Source organism: Nestor notabilis, unplaced genomic scaffold (genome assembly GCF_000696875.1).
Source record: "Nestor notabilis isolate BGI_N333 unplaced genomic scaffold, ASM69687v1 scaffold7386, whole genome shotgun sequence".
NCBI lineage: Eukaryota > Metazoa > Chordata > Aves > Psittaciformes > Psittacidae > Nestor > Nestor notabilis.
The window spans coordinates 69,758-86,127 of NW_009933283.1; the positions used below are offsets into that span (position 1 = coordinate 69,758).

The 16,370-nt window shown below is 43.2% G+C and overlaps 1 protein-coding gene across 1 annotated transcript in view; it reads right to left on the reverse strand.

Annotated features, from left to right (window-relative positions):
* RTF1 (Rtf1, Paf1/RNA polymerase II complex component, homolog (S. cerevisiae)) overlaps positions 1–13,267 on the reverse strand; it is a 30,125-nt gene extending 16,858 nt beyond the window's left edge. The window contains exons 1-3 of the mRNA XM_010016807.1: positions 13,158–13,267; positions 2,690–2,837; positions 179–383 (exon numbers count right to left, since the gene is read on the reverse strand). Coding sequence (XP_010015109.1) covers positions 179–383; positions 2,690–2,771 — 287 coding nt within the window. The 5' untranslated portion in view covers positions 2,772–2,837; positions 13,158–13,267. The remainder of the gene's footprint in view (positions 1–178; positions 384–2,689; positions 2,838–13,157) is intronic.
* Between the last annotated feature and the right edge of the window lie 3,103 nt (positions 13,268–16,370).

The window sequence follows — 16,370 nt, forward strand, 5'->3', positions numbered from 1 at the left end:
GTGCTTGTCAACTAGCTACAAGGACGGTATATGCAAAAAAAACCCAAAACCCTACAATGAAGCTTAATTCACTTCATAGTCCTGAATGCTTGCACCCCAAACACGAGAGCACAGTCAGTATACTCTCCATACAGCCTGTATGAATACGCTGCCAGATATCTACAGCTATAAAATTCACCTTCTTTTTAGCACTTCTCTCTTCTCTATCCGGTTAAACAGCTCCTGCTCTCTCTCCTTTTCTGTCATTTGTTCCAGTCTAGCTCGGTCTTCTTCATCTCCCATCAGATCTTCTCCATAGCCATCATGGAATTCCTCATCTTCAGATGAAGAATCTGAATCTGAGCTAGATGAGGAGCTGTTGCTTTCTGAGTCAGAGACTTCTCCTAAAACCAAAATACAAGGCAGCAAGATTCAACTGGAGCAAAGCCCAACCACTCCATCATAACATGTTAGCAAAGGATACCAAGAATAAATTTTACACTCCTCCTCCACAATACTAAAAGCATACATACCATAGAATCATAGAATAGTTAGGGTTGGAAAGGACCTTAAGATCATCTAGTTCCAACTCCCCTGCCATGAGCAGGGATACCTTATACCATGACACCCAAGGCTCTGTCCAGCCTGGCCTTGAACCTGCCAGGGATGAAGCATTTACCATGTCTTTGGGCAACCTGTGCCAGTGCCTCATCACCCTCACAGTAAAGAACTTTTTCCTTATATCCAACCTGAACGTCCCCTGTTTAAGTTTAAACCCATCACCCCTTGTCCTATCACTACAGTCCCTGATGAAGAGTCTCTCTCCAGCATCCCTGTAGACTCCCTCCAGATACTGGAAGGCTGCTATGAGGTCTCCACGCAGCTCCTCTTATCCAGGCTGAACATGAAAACTAAACCCAGGAGGAAATACTTTATTACTGTAAGATATGCATGCTAAAAATGATAAAATGAGTGGTATTACATGTGAGCACAAACTGGGTTGTAAGTAAAAACTCTTAATAGAAAAGCAAATTTTAGGAGGCCTTTTAGTTAGTGTGCTAGGGACTTAAGTTTAGGATTCTACGCTGGTATACTTATGTCCCTGAGAAATTGCTTATACATCCATAACTTTAAGTATATGTGTGCACCTCAAATGCCACTATTAACCACCATCAATACTCCCAGCTACTGCAAGCTGAGGAACCAAAATTTGTTGTTTGAAGTCTGCAACACTACAAATTGCTACTTCAGAAGATAAAGCTCAAGCATACTATCCTTGGGACTGGCAAGGCCATGATGCTCCCTTGCTGTAAAAGCCCTCCCAGTTGGGCTTAGGGAACAGCTGGCTCCCCAGTAATACAGAGTAACACCACCTTTAAATTTGATCCAAGTTCAGGTGCTTTGATTATTTCACCTAATTGACTACATTACACCAAATGGCAAAAGCAGGCATCATAGAGTCATAGAATAGTTAGGGTTGGAAAGGACCTTAAGATCATCTAGTTCCAACCCCCCTGCCATGAGCAGGGACACCACACACTAAACTATGTCACCCAAGGCTCTGTCCAGCCTGGCCTTGAACACCTCCAGGGTTGGAGCATTCACAACTTCCTTGGGCAACCTATTCCAGTGCCTCACCACTTCTTCCTTATATCTAACCTAAACTTCCCCTGTTTAAGTTTAAAGCCATTACCCGTTGTCCTACCACTACAGTCCCTAATGAAGAGTCCCTCCCCAGCATCCTTTTAGTCCCCCTTCAGATATTGGAAGGCTGAACAGCCCCAACTTTCTCAGCCTATCTTCATATGGGAGGTGCTCCAGTCCTCTTATCATCCTTGTGGCCCTCCTCTGGACTTGCTCCAACAGCTCCATGTCCTTTTTATGTTGAAGATGATTCTTTCTTTCACTCTCATTCTGGTCTCAAGTATTTCTGGAAACTCCCAGCTTTGCAAGCTTACACTGTGAAAACACTCGACTTGTAAGCGCCGATATATACCCTGTCAATCACTTCATGCTTTAGTCTGTCTCCACTGTGCTTAATATACTTAAAACTGTAGGTTCCTTCATATACTTTCTTAACTTTGTTGGGATTTTTTGTATCAACTGAAATTGCAACTAACACCCTGCAAACCTTCATGGGCATGATGAAAACAGGAAGGAACACAGAAATTCTGCCCAGCATTGGAACATATTCAATGCTCACATTAAAAAATATTCTGAAAGTTATAGTAATGATTTTTCTTTTACCATGTCAATGTAAATGTGCAAGAATGTCCAATTCAGAGCAAATGCATGCAAGATAAGCTATTTGCATCACGCAATACCACACACCTCTCCCTCTGTCATCACAAGAAGTTTGGAAAGGAAAAATATGTCAATGGGAATAGAAGAAAACGCTACCCACACTACAGCTGGGACATGCTAGAAGGAAGAAAAGAATTTTCCAGGAGAAAGTCAAGTAGTTAAATATGTTATACATCCTTCAGTTGAAACACTGTTTAGTGTGGCAGCTGTAACAGAGTGCTTACAGCAAAGCTATACTGAATTATATACACTTCAAACCATGGCAAGTTTAAGAGTCACCCAGATTACCAGTAACACAAAGAAAACTTTTTGAAGATAGTCTTTAACACCACCATTTAACATTATTCTTCAGTGTGCACAAAGGGGTGACTTCACACTGTAAGTAAATGCACATGTGTTATCTTACCCTCTTCAGGTGCTGAGCTCTCAGCAGAGCTGTCTTTGTCTGAGCTGCCTGAAGAGGCAGCTTTGTTCGTCTGCTTCTTCATGGTTCCTTTCTTCTCTGCCTTACCCGCTTTTCCTTTTTTCTTGTTTTTAGAACCTCCAACAGTCCACTGCAAGGAAAGAATCAAGAAAGGGGGCATGAGACATGAACTATTCTCCCTCCTTGAAAACAGTGGAGTAAAAACAACTGAGAAACAGTCCAATACCTGACAGCAACAAATCAACCACAAAAGGGTTGGGGGGAAGCAACCAACAGGAAACTTATCAAATTAAAGGATTTTACAGGGTTCTTTGAGTTTGGGGGAGATGGAGTGTTGAAAAGTTTTGTCTTTCTCTTAAAAAACAGTTATCAGTGCAAGGCGACACTCCTTTAAAAAACAAACCAATGAAGACTTCAGAGTCTGCAATATCCACCAGGAGAAAAACAGGTACTGAAAACATTTTCCTGGGAAAATAATTTTAAACAAGTGACCAACTGCATTTGTAAAGATTAGCTTCAGTTTCAACAGAAGCAACAGATGTGTTTCCAAAAGTGGTTTATTCAAGAGCATGATATTCATAAAATCATAGAACGGTTTGGACTGGAAAGGACCTTAAGATCATCTAGTTCCAATCGTTGCCACGGGGCAGGGATGCCTCACACTAGATCATGTTGCCCAAGGCTCTGTCCAATCTGGCCTTGAACACTGCCAGGGTTGGAGCATTTACCATTTCCTTGGGCAACCCATTCCAGTGCCTCACCACCCTCACAGTGAAGAACTTCTTCCTTGTATCTAATCTCAACTTCCCCTGTTTAAGTTTAAACCCATTATCCCTTGTCCTACCACTGCAGTCCCTGATGAAAAGTCCCTCCCCAGCATCCTTGTAGCCCCCTTCAGACACAGGAAGCTGCTCTGAGGTCTCCATGCAGCTTCTCTTCTCCAGGCTGAACAGCCCCAACTTTCTCAGCCTGTCTTCATACAGGAGGTGCTCCAGCCCTTGAGCATCCTTGTGGCCTCCTCTGGACTTGCTCCAACAGCTCCATGTCCTTTTTATGTTGAGGACACCAGAACTGGACAAAGTGCTGCAAGTGGGGTCTCATGATACTTAAGAGATTTCGTGACAGCTCAGCAGTTGTACATGGCACTCTGCAAGAATCCCAGTTTTACCAAGAGTACACAGCATCTGTATTTTCATGCAAGAACCCAGCAGCACTCTCACCCATAGACAGTAGTGCCACCGCCTGCATCCACATACACAAGTCAGAATCAAATCAGAATCATGAGGAAGAAAAAAACAACCCCAAATGTCAAGTCTTAATTTAAATTTTCTTTTAGTATTGTATCTTCAATTAACCTAGACTTCAGTTTCCAACTACAAGACTTATCCCACCGCACACACAAGTAGCAACTTTAAATCCCAAAGTCCCAGGAGAAGAACTACTATTTACCTTACATTGTGATTTCTTATTAGGTTTTTTGCATAGACCCAACCAACTGGGTAAAGGCAGAAGGGAACAGAACCTGTAATGATTGCCTGTGTATTATTTTAAGGCTTTACAATATTTTGCACTTCACTACCCTCTCCTAGAAATTCTCCAGCCATAAGACCTTCAGGGATAAGACATTTACATTCTAAATATATATATATATTTAGACTGTTACCCTCTTTGTACCTGCATATTACTCTCATCTTTCATGCACGTTGCTACCATGCAGTCTACTACAAAAGCATATTCCTAATTAAAGTGAGCAAATACTTTTTTATGTAACTGAGACCTTGTGATCAAAACTACTCCAACTGGGGAAAGAAAGAAAAAAAAAAGAAACCTTTAGATTTGACCTCAGGTGCACACAAATTTCAGCCTTCTCATCTATTTCACCTCCTAGGGGATGAATCAAGTCCATTTCTGCAGGCAGTAATCATCCCATCAAATTTGATGATTTCTACCTGATTTCACCATCTTCAGAGAACGCTAGTGTTCAAATACTCTAAATGAAAATCAATAGAGTAGTTAGAGGCTACCACCTGACCTACTGTCTTTAGAGTTTGCTTGGGTTTGATTACTCTCACACCCAGCCTTGTACCTTCCACATTATCAACTGCTTCCTCATCATTTTTAAGCACCAGCTGTGTATTCAAAAGCATCAGCCAGAAGTTTTCTTTCTGAGGTAGAAGCTTTCTTTCAAAAGCCAGGCAGAAGTTTTCTTTTCTGAGGTAGAAGTACAGCTACGTAGTGGTGAGCCCTGATTGCAATCCATACCCTATGCAGTTACCCCAGCCTGTTACAGTCCATATGATAGCATCTGACTTTGTATAGCCTTGAGCTTGCATTTATGTCTTTATTAACTTCCACATTGAAGCTTTACTTGTTCAGTGTTACAATACTGCTGTCTAATAACATTCCTAGTTAATTATGCCCATGGATACCAGTTAAGAACAAGCCTGTATTCCACCTGAATCTGCCCAGACCTCAACATTAAGGAATCATCTCCCAGGTATTACAGAAAAGTGCTATTTGTCCAAGAGCTCATCTCCTGCCAGCACACCAGTGAGAACACACCAGTGAGAAAGGGAGCATTTAGCAGTGAGGAGCAGAGCCCTCTGAACCAGGGAAACAGATGTCTCTCCTTCCCAGAGCTCTGCCACTTCTTCTCAGTGTTCTAACGGTGAATTATACCTTGTGTCAGCATGCTGTACAGCAAGGAAAAAGCACAGAGAAAGCCACAGTATACACCACAGTTCTACCAATACCTTGAGAGGTCACGCTGAGATGAAAGAAGTTAAGATCAGATAAAACCAGCGTGACTTCAGTTGTTAATAAAATGTCTAATAGCTGTAGCTACATGCACTACACATCACTGTTCTCAGCCTTTAACTTGCAAGTGGAATTGTGGAGAAAAGCTGGATCCAAGAAGCCAGGACTGAAGAGAAAACTGTGATAACCTTTTGAGCAAAAACAAGTAATAAAAAAATCCCTGCCCTAATCTAGAATATTTTGCTTTGGTTTCTATTTCACCCTGAAGGTTACACTTCATCTCACTTGTTTATGCATGTGACCTCTATGCCTTTTAAGTCGTAATAACTGGCTGTCACCTCCCAGTTTCAGTGCTGTCAGCCAAATTCATCCTCATCCAACTCATGTGCCTCAGGGGTTATTTAGCTACTCCAATCTCTCATGAATGCCTGGTCATTTCTGGTACCACTATAGGACCAGACGAGGGTTTGAGCAAGCTTTATGGACAAACAAATCAACGCAGGACATAGTTAGCATGATACTTTTAGGCTCACAGGTTGCTCTGCAGGCTCAAGAAACATTAGTTGTCATTTGGACACTGAATGACCCCTCTGTATTGTTCAGAGAGACACTAGCCAACATCGAGTTTCTTCTTACAGCAGAGGAAGATGTAACAGAGATTTGCAGGTTGGAGAGGGGACAGGACACAACATATGGGGACACATGAACACAACAACACTGGAAAGGCATGAGCTGTATGGCAACCTGCAGTCCAATCCCAAGTTTTGAGCCCCTTTCTCAAGCTCTGGCACACCAGTGGAGAGCAGAAAAGCAACGACACATTTGCATGTAACATCTAGTAAAAACACATACTGTTATAGTCAGAAGCATTTGTTTGCTCTGTTCCCCTTAACTCCATGCATCCCAAATTGCAAACAATATCCATATTTTCCAAACTTTGCCTTCTACTGCAGCTTCTCCAGATTCCCTCTTCCATGTTCTAGTCAGGCACAGCCAGTCAACACTTCTCACATGCTTCCCATAAACAGCTCCTCTATTCACTGCTGCCTCCTCAGCCACCATCTGGAACCCTCCATGGTTGCAGACACAGCAAGTTAATAACCCCATGCACAAGTGTGCTGCAACATGGCTTTCTGCTTATTGTTTAGTACTACTGAACAACAGAGCTTTATGGTTCAGTCACAGGAAACAGCCAGAAGAGCATTTAAAATCTTCCTCTTCTTTTCAAGGCTCACAGTGCTAATATCTTGCATATTTCCCCCAAGGAATGGTTGGAATCAACGATTTTAAAGGCCCTTTCCAACCTGACTGATTCTATGATTCTAAGAAGTCCCAGTTAAGCTGCAGTACCCAGAATGGATTGCCAACAGCAACAATAAAAAACCCCACCACGTTAGAAATTTGCCAGATTTAGGAGTCAGCTTCTACCAAAGCAACTACACAAAACGATTGAGGAAAACCATTTATAGCTCAGCAAACCTGGAACATATTTTCACTGGGGAAATGAAATGAGTCCGAGGGAAAAGAAAAGGAGAGAGAAAAAAAAAAAAAGAAGTGAGCTCTGAGAGTACAGAAAGTGGTGGAACTGTTTTGGCCCCCGCTGCTCACACAGATACTGTGTGAACAGAGACAGTGACCAAATGCATTATCCACTGAGGTTTTGTTTTGAAAATAGGTATTCTCTTTGCCCTTTTTTTCCCCCTTTTACACAACCAAGGCTGCCAGCGTGTCCTTGCCATACCCTCCCATCCTGGGTATTGCTTCTATAATCAAAAGGCAAATTTGAAACCATAACTTTGAAAGCACAACAGGTTCCTTACAAATGTGTTCCTTTCCTTTAGGCCACATAAACTTATAGGCCATGACAACATGACAGCTTAAGAATACCAAGGCACATAAAGTTAGCCAGGCTTACAAACTTTCAGCCATTCTCCTCCCTTCACACCAGGAAAACAAAAGGCAGTCCTCCAGGCAAGTCATCAAACTGCAGTTTCAGCCTGTCTGAAGACAACAGCTAGTAGCACAGATACAAAGATAAGGCAGTATTTGCTGTACTCAGGGTTTCTCAAAGCTGGGAGAACTCTGGAGACAACACTCCAAGAGCTACAAGGAGGAAAATGCTCTCTACCACCACTATTAAAACTAAATACTAAATAAAAAGCCCTGTTACTTTTCCTGCCTTTCAGGATCTGCACTGATTATTCTGACACATCAAACACCTTCACAATGACAACAGCCGAGCAATTACATGATTTAAAGGACCATTTAAAACACAAATAGGAGACTCAAGGTGTCAAAACCAAAACTGAAAGGAGATAAGCAAATATCTCCTATTTTTGACAAGTCTCACATGACATCCTTGTCTTTAAACTGCAGAGGCACAGATTCGATGGATGGACCACTCAGTGGATAAGGAATTGGCTGGATGGTCACACTCCAACAGTTGTGGTCAACAGATCGAAGCCCAGGTGGAGACTGGTTACAAGTGGCATTCCTTGGGTGTAGGTACTGGGACAGGCACTGTTCAACATCTTTGTCAGTAACACGGACAGTGGGATCAAGTGCACCCTCAGCAGGCTTGCTGATGACACTAAACTGTGTCGTGTGGTCAACACACTGGAGGGAAGGGATGCCATCCAGAAGGACCTAAACAGGCTGAAGACATGGGCCAGCACAAAGTTCAACAAGGCCAAGAGTAAGGTCCTGCATGTGGTTCAGGGCAACCCCAAACTGGGCAGAGAATGGATTAAGAGCAGCCCTGTGGAGGACTTGGGGGTGTCTGTTGATGACAAGTTCAACATGATGCAGCAGCATGCACTCACGGCCCAGAAAGGCAACCATATGCTGGGCTGCGTCAAAAGGAGCATGACCAGCAGGTTGAGGGAGGTGATTCTCCCCCTCTACTCCGGTCTGATGAGACTCCACCTGCAGTACAGTGTTCAACTCTTGGGCCCCCAGCATAAGAAGGACACAGACCTATTGATGCGAGTCCAGAGGCGGCCACAAAGATGATCAGCGGAAGTGTTCAAGACCAGGCTGGATGAAGCTTGGAGCAACCTGGTCTAGTGGAAGGTGTTCCTGCCCATGGCAGGGAGGTTGGAACTAGATGATCTTTAAGGTTCCTTTCAATGCAAGCCATTCTAGGATTCTATGAAATAAAGGAAACACCTCCTGAAGTCACAGAAGAGGCTTTTCAAAGAGCTGGCTGAAAGAAGGCTTCATGTGCCAAAATATCACCAGACACCTGATCTACCCTCACTGTCTTGAGTAATGCTCAAAGTAGCTCACAGAAAGGTAACTATGGAAGAAAACAAACAAACAAAACACCAACAAAAAAGACCAAATACAAACACCAAACAGAACAAAAAACAGGTGTGCCTCTAATAGGTATAAATTCAGTTTAAGCTGCAAATTAATGTTTGTCCTGGAAGTATTCCGTGGGATCCATGTATTGATTGGCACTAACTGCTGAGTGACAACACTGAGGTGGTATATACCAAATGCCAACGCAGAAGCACTCTCCATAGTCAAAACAAACTCGGGGATGCCACTATGAAAACCTGCAATGTTTTATTTAGGAAGCCTGGGCCAAACAGCTGGAGATGGCAACAGCCATAAAACACTTGGTCAATGAGTGCCTTGCATAGCTCTAATATCACCAGCCAGCAAGCATCATCTGGACTACCAAAAGCTTAGTGACTTCTCTAAGTATTAGACAGTGCCTTATGACTCGCTTTGCCTCAGCAAGAACTGCTGCCTGGGTATAAGAAAAAGTTCATTTAGTGAAAAAAAAATTAAATAAAGCCCACATATTCAATTCCAATACTTCCATGAGTCTATTTCTGGAGCAACCTGCTCCACTTCAGAGCTCCTACAGTCTCTCGTAACACATAAATCATAACACATAACCCCTGAAGCTATCCCCATGCTAGTTTGCAATTTTAAGAAACTATTTGCAGACCAAATTTTGCACCTATTTTGTCCAGAGCTGGTTCACATTGCTACTCTGTACATTCCAGCCTCCATACAATGAGCCTGCACCATTCAAATCTGCACTTTCACTTTGTTTAGTGTGGGGTAAGTGACAGCACCTCTCTTCCTTAAGGAAGGCTTTGCTATTGCACCCATTAGGAGCTGAAGGAAACTGTTCCCAAGAAGAGTCAGTTACAAAGCACACAGCCTGTAATGCTGGAGGGCTGGGTGTAAGATTAAAGCACAGCCCGCTTCAAATTTCCTAAGCTTATAAAAACCTATGGCAAAGGCCTCACAGGACTGGAGAACCCACTTGTTCTTGAAGGTCTAATTAAGCAGTATTATGGGATAAAAGCACATGGGGGGAGGTGGGGGTGGGGAATAGAGAGACATTCATCATCATAATCTCTACAGATCCACAAAGGACACCCCCAAAGCAGGAGGAACACATGCAGCTTTCTGCTAATCTGTAGTTTACTAGAGTGCTCTAACTTCAGGTGCAGTAAAGTAGATCCAAACTTCAAAGTGGTTTCCTCATAACAGGGGCAAAAGGCTCTTATTTGAGTCCGATTTCCTGACTAGCTGCACAACCACTGCTCACCTCCTCCTCTGTCCCATTGACAAGATCTTCAGCTATGCCATCTCCAACTGAATCTGCACGTTTGCAAATAAAGGCATAGACAGATATTCCAAACATTCTTGATATAACTTTTCTTGTCCTGGAATTACTTTCTGCTGTTGTCCTAGAGCTGTTAAAAGGCACAACCAAACCCTGCACCACATAAGGATGAGTGTAGAAGGATGCGCAGACTTATATGGCAGCATTGCTAACAAGAAGAGAAATGCAACAGGAGCTCCTACAGCATTGTGTAAGCTACACTGATGGTAGTGAAGTTGTTGCAGAAGTCATCAAGGCTTCAGCATGCCACAGAAAGAATTCTCTTATTGAAAGCAACAACGCCAGGATAGAAGGAAGAGCAAGAACCCAGAATTAACCTACTGTAACTAAGGAACACCATCCATACAATGTCTTCAATAAGTAATGAGGCTACCTTGTGGATACACACATCTCTAGCACAGTAGCCCCAATAGTAACATGGCTAACACCAAACTGGTTACAGGCTAACAGCTTGGGATGGTGACCTCTGAGTGATCATGACCACATGTTGCTCCACAGATAAAGGAGCTGTCTGCCTCCACATCTGCATGTGGCTTAGAGTATCTCTTTGTGAAGGTAGCATTTCTTATTGCAAAACCCTGCAGTCACTGCTGTTAGTTCTCTGAGAAACAGTTCACAGTCAATTCAGTCACGCATGTTCCACAGACCCACCAGATGATGGTTCAGAGCATCCATCCTATGCCATTGCCTGCAACTCACCTTCAGTCCCTTGGCTAGGGAATTTGATTCAAAGCACACTGGTCCTTAAAGTGTTACAGAACCTAGGATCTGCACCAGGAATACCTGATGTGGGTAACAGCTTTAACAGAAGTGCATTCTCACCAAAACACACGAAATACGATGTTAAAGGTTTACTGAAATCCCTTGGGCACCATTGTAGAGATATGGCATGATTTGTACATGCTGTTATTCTGTAACTCAAAATGCAATTTCTCTCCCCTACACCCACAAACATTCCTCCCTTTAATAAAAGGCATAACAGCAGCATTAGCCTCTGAAGCAGAGATTTAGGCTCCTTTCTGGTACATGCAACAATCCAGGAACATGTAGTGTAAGACCCACAAAGGATGCACACACTGCAAAATCTGTGTGGAAGCACATGGATATAATTAAGCCCATTTGCCCAAGGAAACATTTCCATGCTTTTGCCTCAAGGTCCTCATCTTGCAGGAAGTCCAGTAAGACAATTTCAATTTTCAGACCCCCTCTCCCAGTCCCCAAGGTTGAGCAAACATCAAACCAACCACAAGAACACTGATACAACCAAAGTAGTCCATGAGAAGTAGTGTAGTCAAACCTAGGGATGAACATGGCAGAAGCAGAACTGTTATAACCCAGCCTGTCTCAGCCTGCTGTGACAAGCAGCAGTTCAGAATGCATATTTCAGGCACAGGAATAGAAACAAGTGTCCTAATTACCTCTTCTCTAAATCTTTTCCTCTTGCTGTGTGGAGGTCAGAAAGAACAGAGTATCAATTAGAAATTATACACAGATTAGAAAGAGTATCAAATGCACATGGTGCAACAGAGATACTGCATCTGCAGGTCTGTGCAAATCTGTGAAGAGACACATTGCCATATTCTACATACAGCGGAAAGGCAGATCTTACTTGTAGCTACACAAGCTAAAAAATAACTTGAATATTATTTATTCTGTCAGTTTTCAGAGATAAACACAGAAGGCTTTATCACTGACTTGCCTTCCACACCTAAGTCTACTTTTCCAGACAAGCTGGTCTCTGCACAGCTTAGAATAACTAAGCTGCGTGCCAACATACATCGTGACAGACTGAGTGGTCACCCAATCGCAAATCTAATATATCCAGTCCAGTCACAATTTTATCTCTCCTTATGTCTTAAGCATATATGAGATACAAGAGTCACCTCTTTAAAAAAGGAAAGGATTGATGGAAACAGACTTGCAAGTATATTTATTTTAAAAAAGCCTCAGGAAGAAAATTAACCCACACATTCTTTACACTTATGGGCAGAACTCTGCTACACTACCAAATGCATAATAGTAGCTAGTTTATCACTGGCCCAGCCTATTGGTCTTCAAGTTGTCACAATGTCAGTAGTCATTTTCTGTAGTTTCAGGGGGAAAAAATCCACCCCAAAGAGCTGCCTGCTGAATTTTTAAGAACAGATGTATAAATGACCTCACTACACATGTGGAAACCTTGCAAAAGACATTTGTAAGTGTCGTGGTTTAAGCTGAACCCAGGACAGTAAGCCTTCAAGAAAACATTTTTATTCAAATACCTGTATGACCTGTATGTCAGTTCCTCTCTTTTAATAAGTCTATTTCCATTTTCCTTTACAGATGAAAACAGAGACTTTTACCCAGCTCTAGAATGGAGTACCAAGAAAATATAATAAAACCAGATCTAGCAGATAAGCAGCACTACACAAGGAATTTACCAAACCCTAGAACAAAGTAATGCTAAACTCTTCTTTGCCTTACTGTCTTCAAAAATGCCACTAAAAACACACCCTGTTGCATGTTCACATGACCAGACAAGCCGGTTCACAGCCGACTTCTTGGGGAATCAAACTAAACAGAACATTTTTACCACGTGTAAAATAGTATGACCTGCCTTGACATTCTTCTTCCCTAAGGAAGAAAGTTCTCTTCCATAGCTGAAAACCTCTCTCTGAGTCCAACTTTTTAGAAGCTTCACTGCTACTTCAACCCCAAGCATTACACAGGAAAACTACTAGTTTCAAGCAGGTACATCACCAGACCATTCAGACCATGAACACGGGATTAAACAGGCAATCACCTTTTCTACAGACACTCAGGCTATTTTGTATGCAGTTACAATTCATAGCATATTAATTACAATAAAATAAATGAATAAATGAAGTATTTCTGAGTACACATCCTCTGGGCTTAATGGGTCTCCATTAGTGCCACTGATGGCCAGTCCCACTTTATGAAGTCAGCAGGCTAAATATATTGTATGATAAATACGCTTTCACTGCTTAGGTACAATGAGACAATTAAGCCACAGTAATATTACTGATAACATGACAAACTCACCTCATCATCACTGTCTGATGTCTCCGAGTCTGAAGATGCCGTAGGTTTGCTGACAGGTGGCTCCTTTTCTTCAGAGTCACTACGCTTCCGTTTGGCCAACGACAAGAGCTCCTGGTGTGAAAAACCACACACTTAGTATAAAATGTTGTAATTAGTATTACCAATTCAGGTCAGAATGTATGCACCTTCTCTGTGATACCTGAGCACAACCCAGTGACATGATTATCCCCACTGACAAAGGGACAAAGTCTGCTTGTGTTTCACACACACAAATACGATTTTAATACAACTGGATGCTACAAGAGGATTTTGAGGATAACAAGCTGTAGTAAGGTAATACTACTACCATTACTCTCTTGGTATAAATGACATTGAGGTTGGTGAGGCACTGGAACAGGCTGCCCAAAGAAGTGGTAAATGCCCCATCCCTGGCAGCGTTCGAGGCCGTGCTGGACAGAGCCTTGGGTGACACGGTCTAGTGTGAGGAGTTATCGTGGTTAAAGCCTAATTATTTGGCTCTCGGGGAGGGTGGTCTGGGACAAGAGGGAAAAGTCTCTTGTCTTGCCCCAAGTTGAGGAGGGAAGAAGCGGGGGGAGTGAGTGAGTGGCTGCATGGTTCTAAGTTACCGGCTGGGCTTAAACCACGACAGGAGTCCCTGTCCATGGCAGGGGGGTTGAAACTAGATGATCTTAAGGTCCTTTCCAACCCAAACCATTCTATGATTCTATGACATGAAACAGATTACTTTCAGAGCCATGTCCAGATCTGGTTTATTTGGATTGGGTAATAATTCAAAAATGCCTGAACTACAATTGTGTAGCATTAACCCAGAAAGCCAAATCCCACTAGAGAGCAGCTCCTTCTTCTAAATAAAAGAGATGTTTGCAAGTAAACACTTTAAAAGGGAAATACTTTGGGTATCACTACAATGTCATGGCTGATAATATTTGTCAGCCTGTTCAATTCCTTTTCACTGTCCCTATATACCACAGAATGTGCTTAAAGGTTTGGACAGACACAGACCAGGCATCAAGCTCAAACTCTGTGAGACTAAGTGGAGCTGTTGTCTCCAAAGGAAGCACTTTCAAAGGGAACACACACCAGTGCAAAGAACTAAAGGGCTCTCAAATAATCTCATGATCTGCTGTTCACAGCTTGTTCAGATGACAGAAGCAGCACTATAAAACAACCATTTCTGAAGCTGCATTACTGTCTTTGTAGTCCATGACGTAATTTATTCTTAAAAACACTGCTCTGGGGCTGAACCTTAGCTGTGAATAGAAACAGTCACAACAACTTCTGCAGTCTTGGGAAGCCAACACTAGATGGGTTTGCAGGAGTTTCACAACTGGAAGATTATCTCCACAGTAAATGGATTATAACTTAGTACCTCAAATGAGAACATAAACACAGGCCTAGGCAGCAACTGATGGCCTAGGCTACTCACCAACAAAGAAACCCTCTATTAGTGCTGGTGTTTTACAAGCCTTTCTCTGAAGAAGGCATGTAACATCAGAGCACATCTGTAAAACTAACTACTCTTCATGAAGCTCCTGATGTTTTCTACAAACTTTTCCAGGATTTCTCTCTCACAACTGTCTCTAGATAGTCTTTCAACCCAGATTATCTTCTCCTTGGACAGTATCTTAGCATATTTACCACTACTTTTGTTTCAAGCAATTTTCCTTCTTTCTACCATTGTTCTGTTTACCAAGATACTGTATTAGAAAGGCTCCCACTGATTCAAGCCGCCTAGATCTGCAAGGGAAGCTGTCAAACATTTAACCTACAGGGGGCCTCACTCAGTATACTCTCATCCTTAAATCACACCACGAAAACATTGCTTCCCTTCTACCTAATGTTCACTCTTGCACATAAGTATCCCTGCTGCTATAGTTGCTACAAACAGTTGAGTGGAGGAGGAAGCACCTCAGGTACACGGGTACTGCTGCAGATGCATGCTTCCAGTGAAGGATGGCAGAGATGCAGAACCATGAATTTATTCCTGCCATCATCACTCCAATTGCCTGTTCCACACTAGAGCTAGTGCAACGCCTATTTTCAAGCTCTGAAGAAACTAATATACTAGTGGTGAGATGTTGGCAGCTCTGAAGACTCCAGAGGCATGCAAGATCAACATCAGGGCATGCTCTGCTCCAGTGTGTTTGTCTGACAGAGCCTCCAATTTGACTTTTCTGAAGCTTCAAGCTGCAAAACTATTTTTAAGTGTTTGGGAAGGTTTTTTTTTATTGCAACTTAGCAACAGTTTCTATATTGAAAACCCTGAAGGTCCAGCACATAAATTACATCAGACATGTAGGCTTCAGCATATTTAACCAGCCAAACTTCTTCCTGGAACAAGCATTGTCATACAGGCTGTAACACAATTCACCTATAATGTCTTTATTTACCATTTGAATCACATCATCAACACCTGATACACAGAGAGATAAGTCTTTGAAAGCAGCTCCCTCCAGAGAGGAAGACACCCCTTTTGAAGGCCTGTAAGGGCTAAACTTCAGAATAGGTTGCGCATAGAAACGGTAAGTGCTCCATCCCTGGCCAGGCTGGACAAAGCCTTGGGCAACATGGTCTAGTATGAGGCGAGTTGGAACTGGATGATCTTAAGGTCCTTTCCAACACTAACCATTCTATGATTCTATGATCTGACACCAGATGTATCACTTCCAATCTTAGGAGATGCCATTATGATAAGTAAATATTTCTCCTTGTTACATGTGATTGTATATACATTCTGTGACTGTATATGCAGGCTCATAACTCAGTGCAGTTTGCCACCAACAGAGTTCAGGCTCCAAGATTGAGGAGGGAACACTGAACACGCATTAACCACCCCCCGGGCACATGCCTGCCCCGAGGGGCTCACCGGGCCGCAGGGACCCGGTATGACACGCTGCTCTCCCGCCGCGCGAAAGCAGCACTGAAAAGTTGCCCAGCCCTTTGGGCCTCTTCCCCCATTACCCGAGGGGTGACGGCAGCCTGGGCCTCGCTTCCCCCCTTCCTTCGGGCCTGAGCCGCTTCAGAGCATCGCCCCCTCCGTCCCGCCCTCCTGCAAGCACCGGGCCTGGCTGCGAAGAGCCCCCCCTCCCCCCAAAACCCGCCAGGGATCCGGCGGAGGGGAACGGGCCTCTCTCCCGCGGGGTCCCTCATGGGGCTGAGGAGAAGGACGGCTGCTCTCGACCCCTGGGCGGG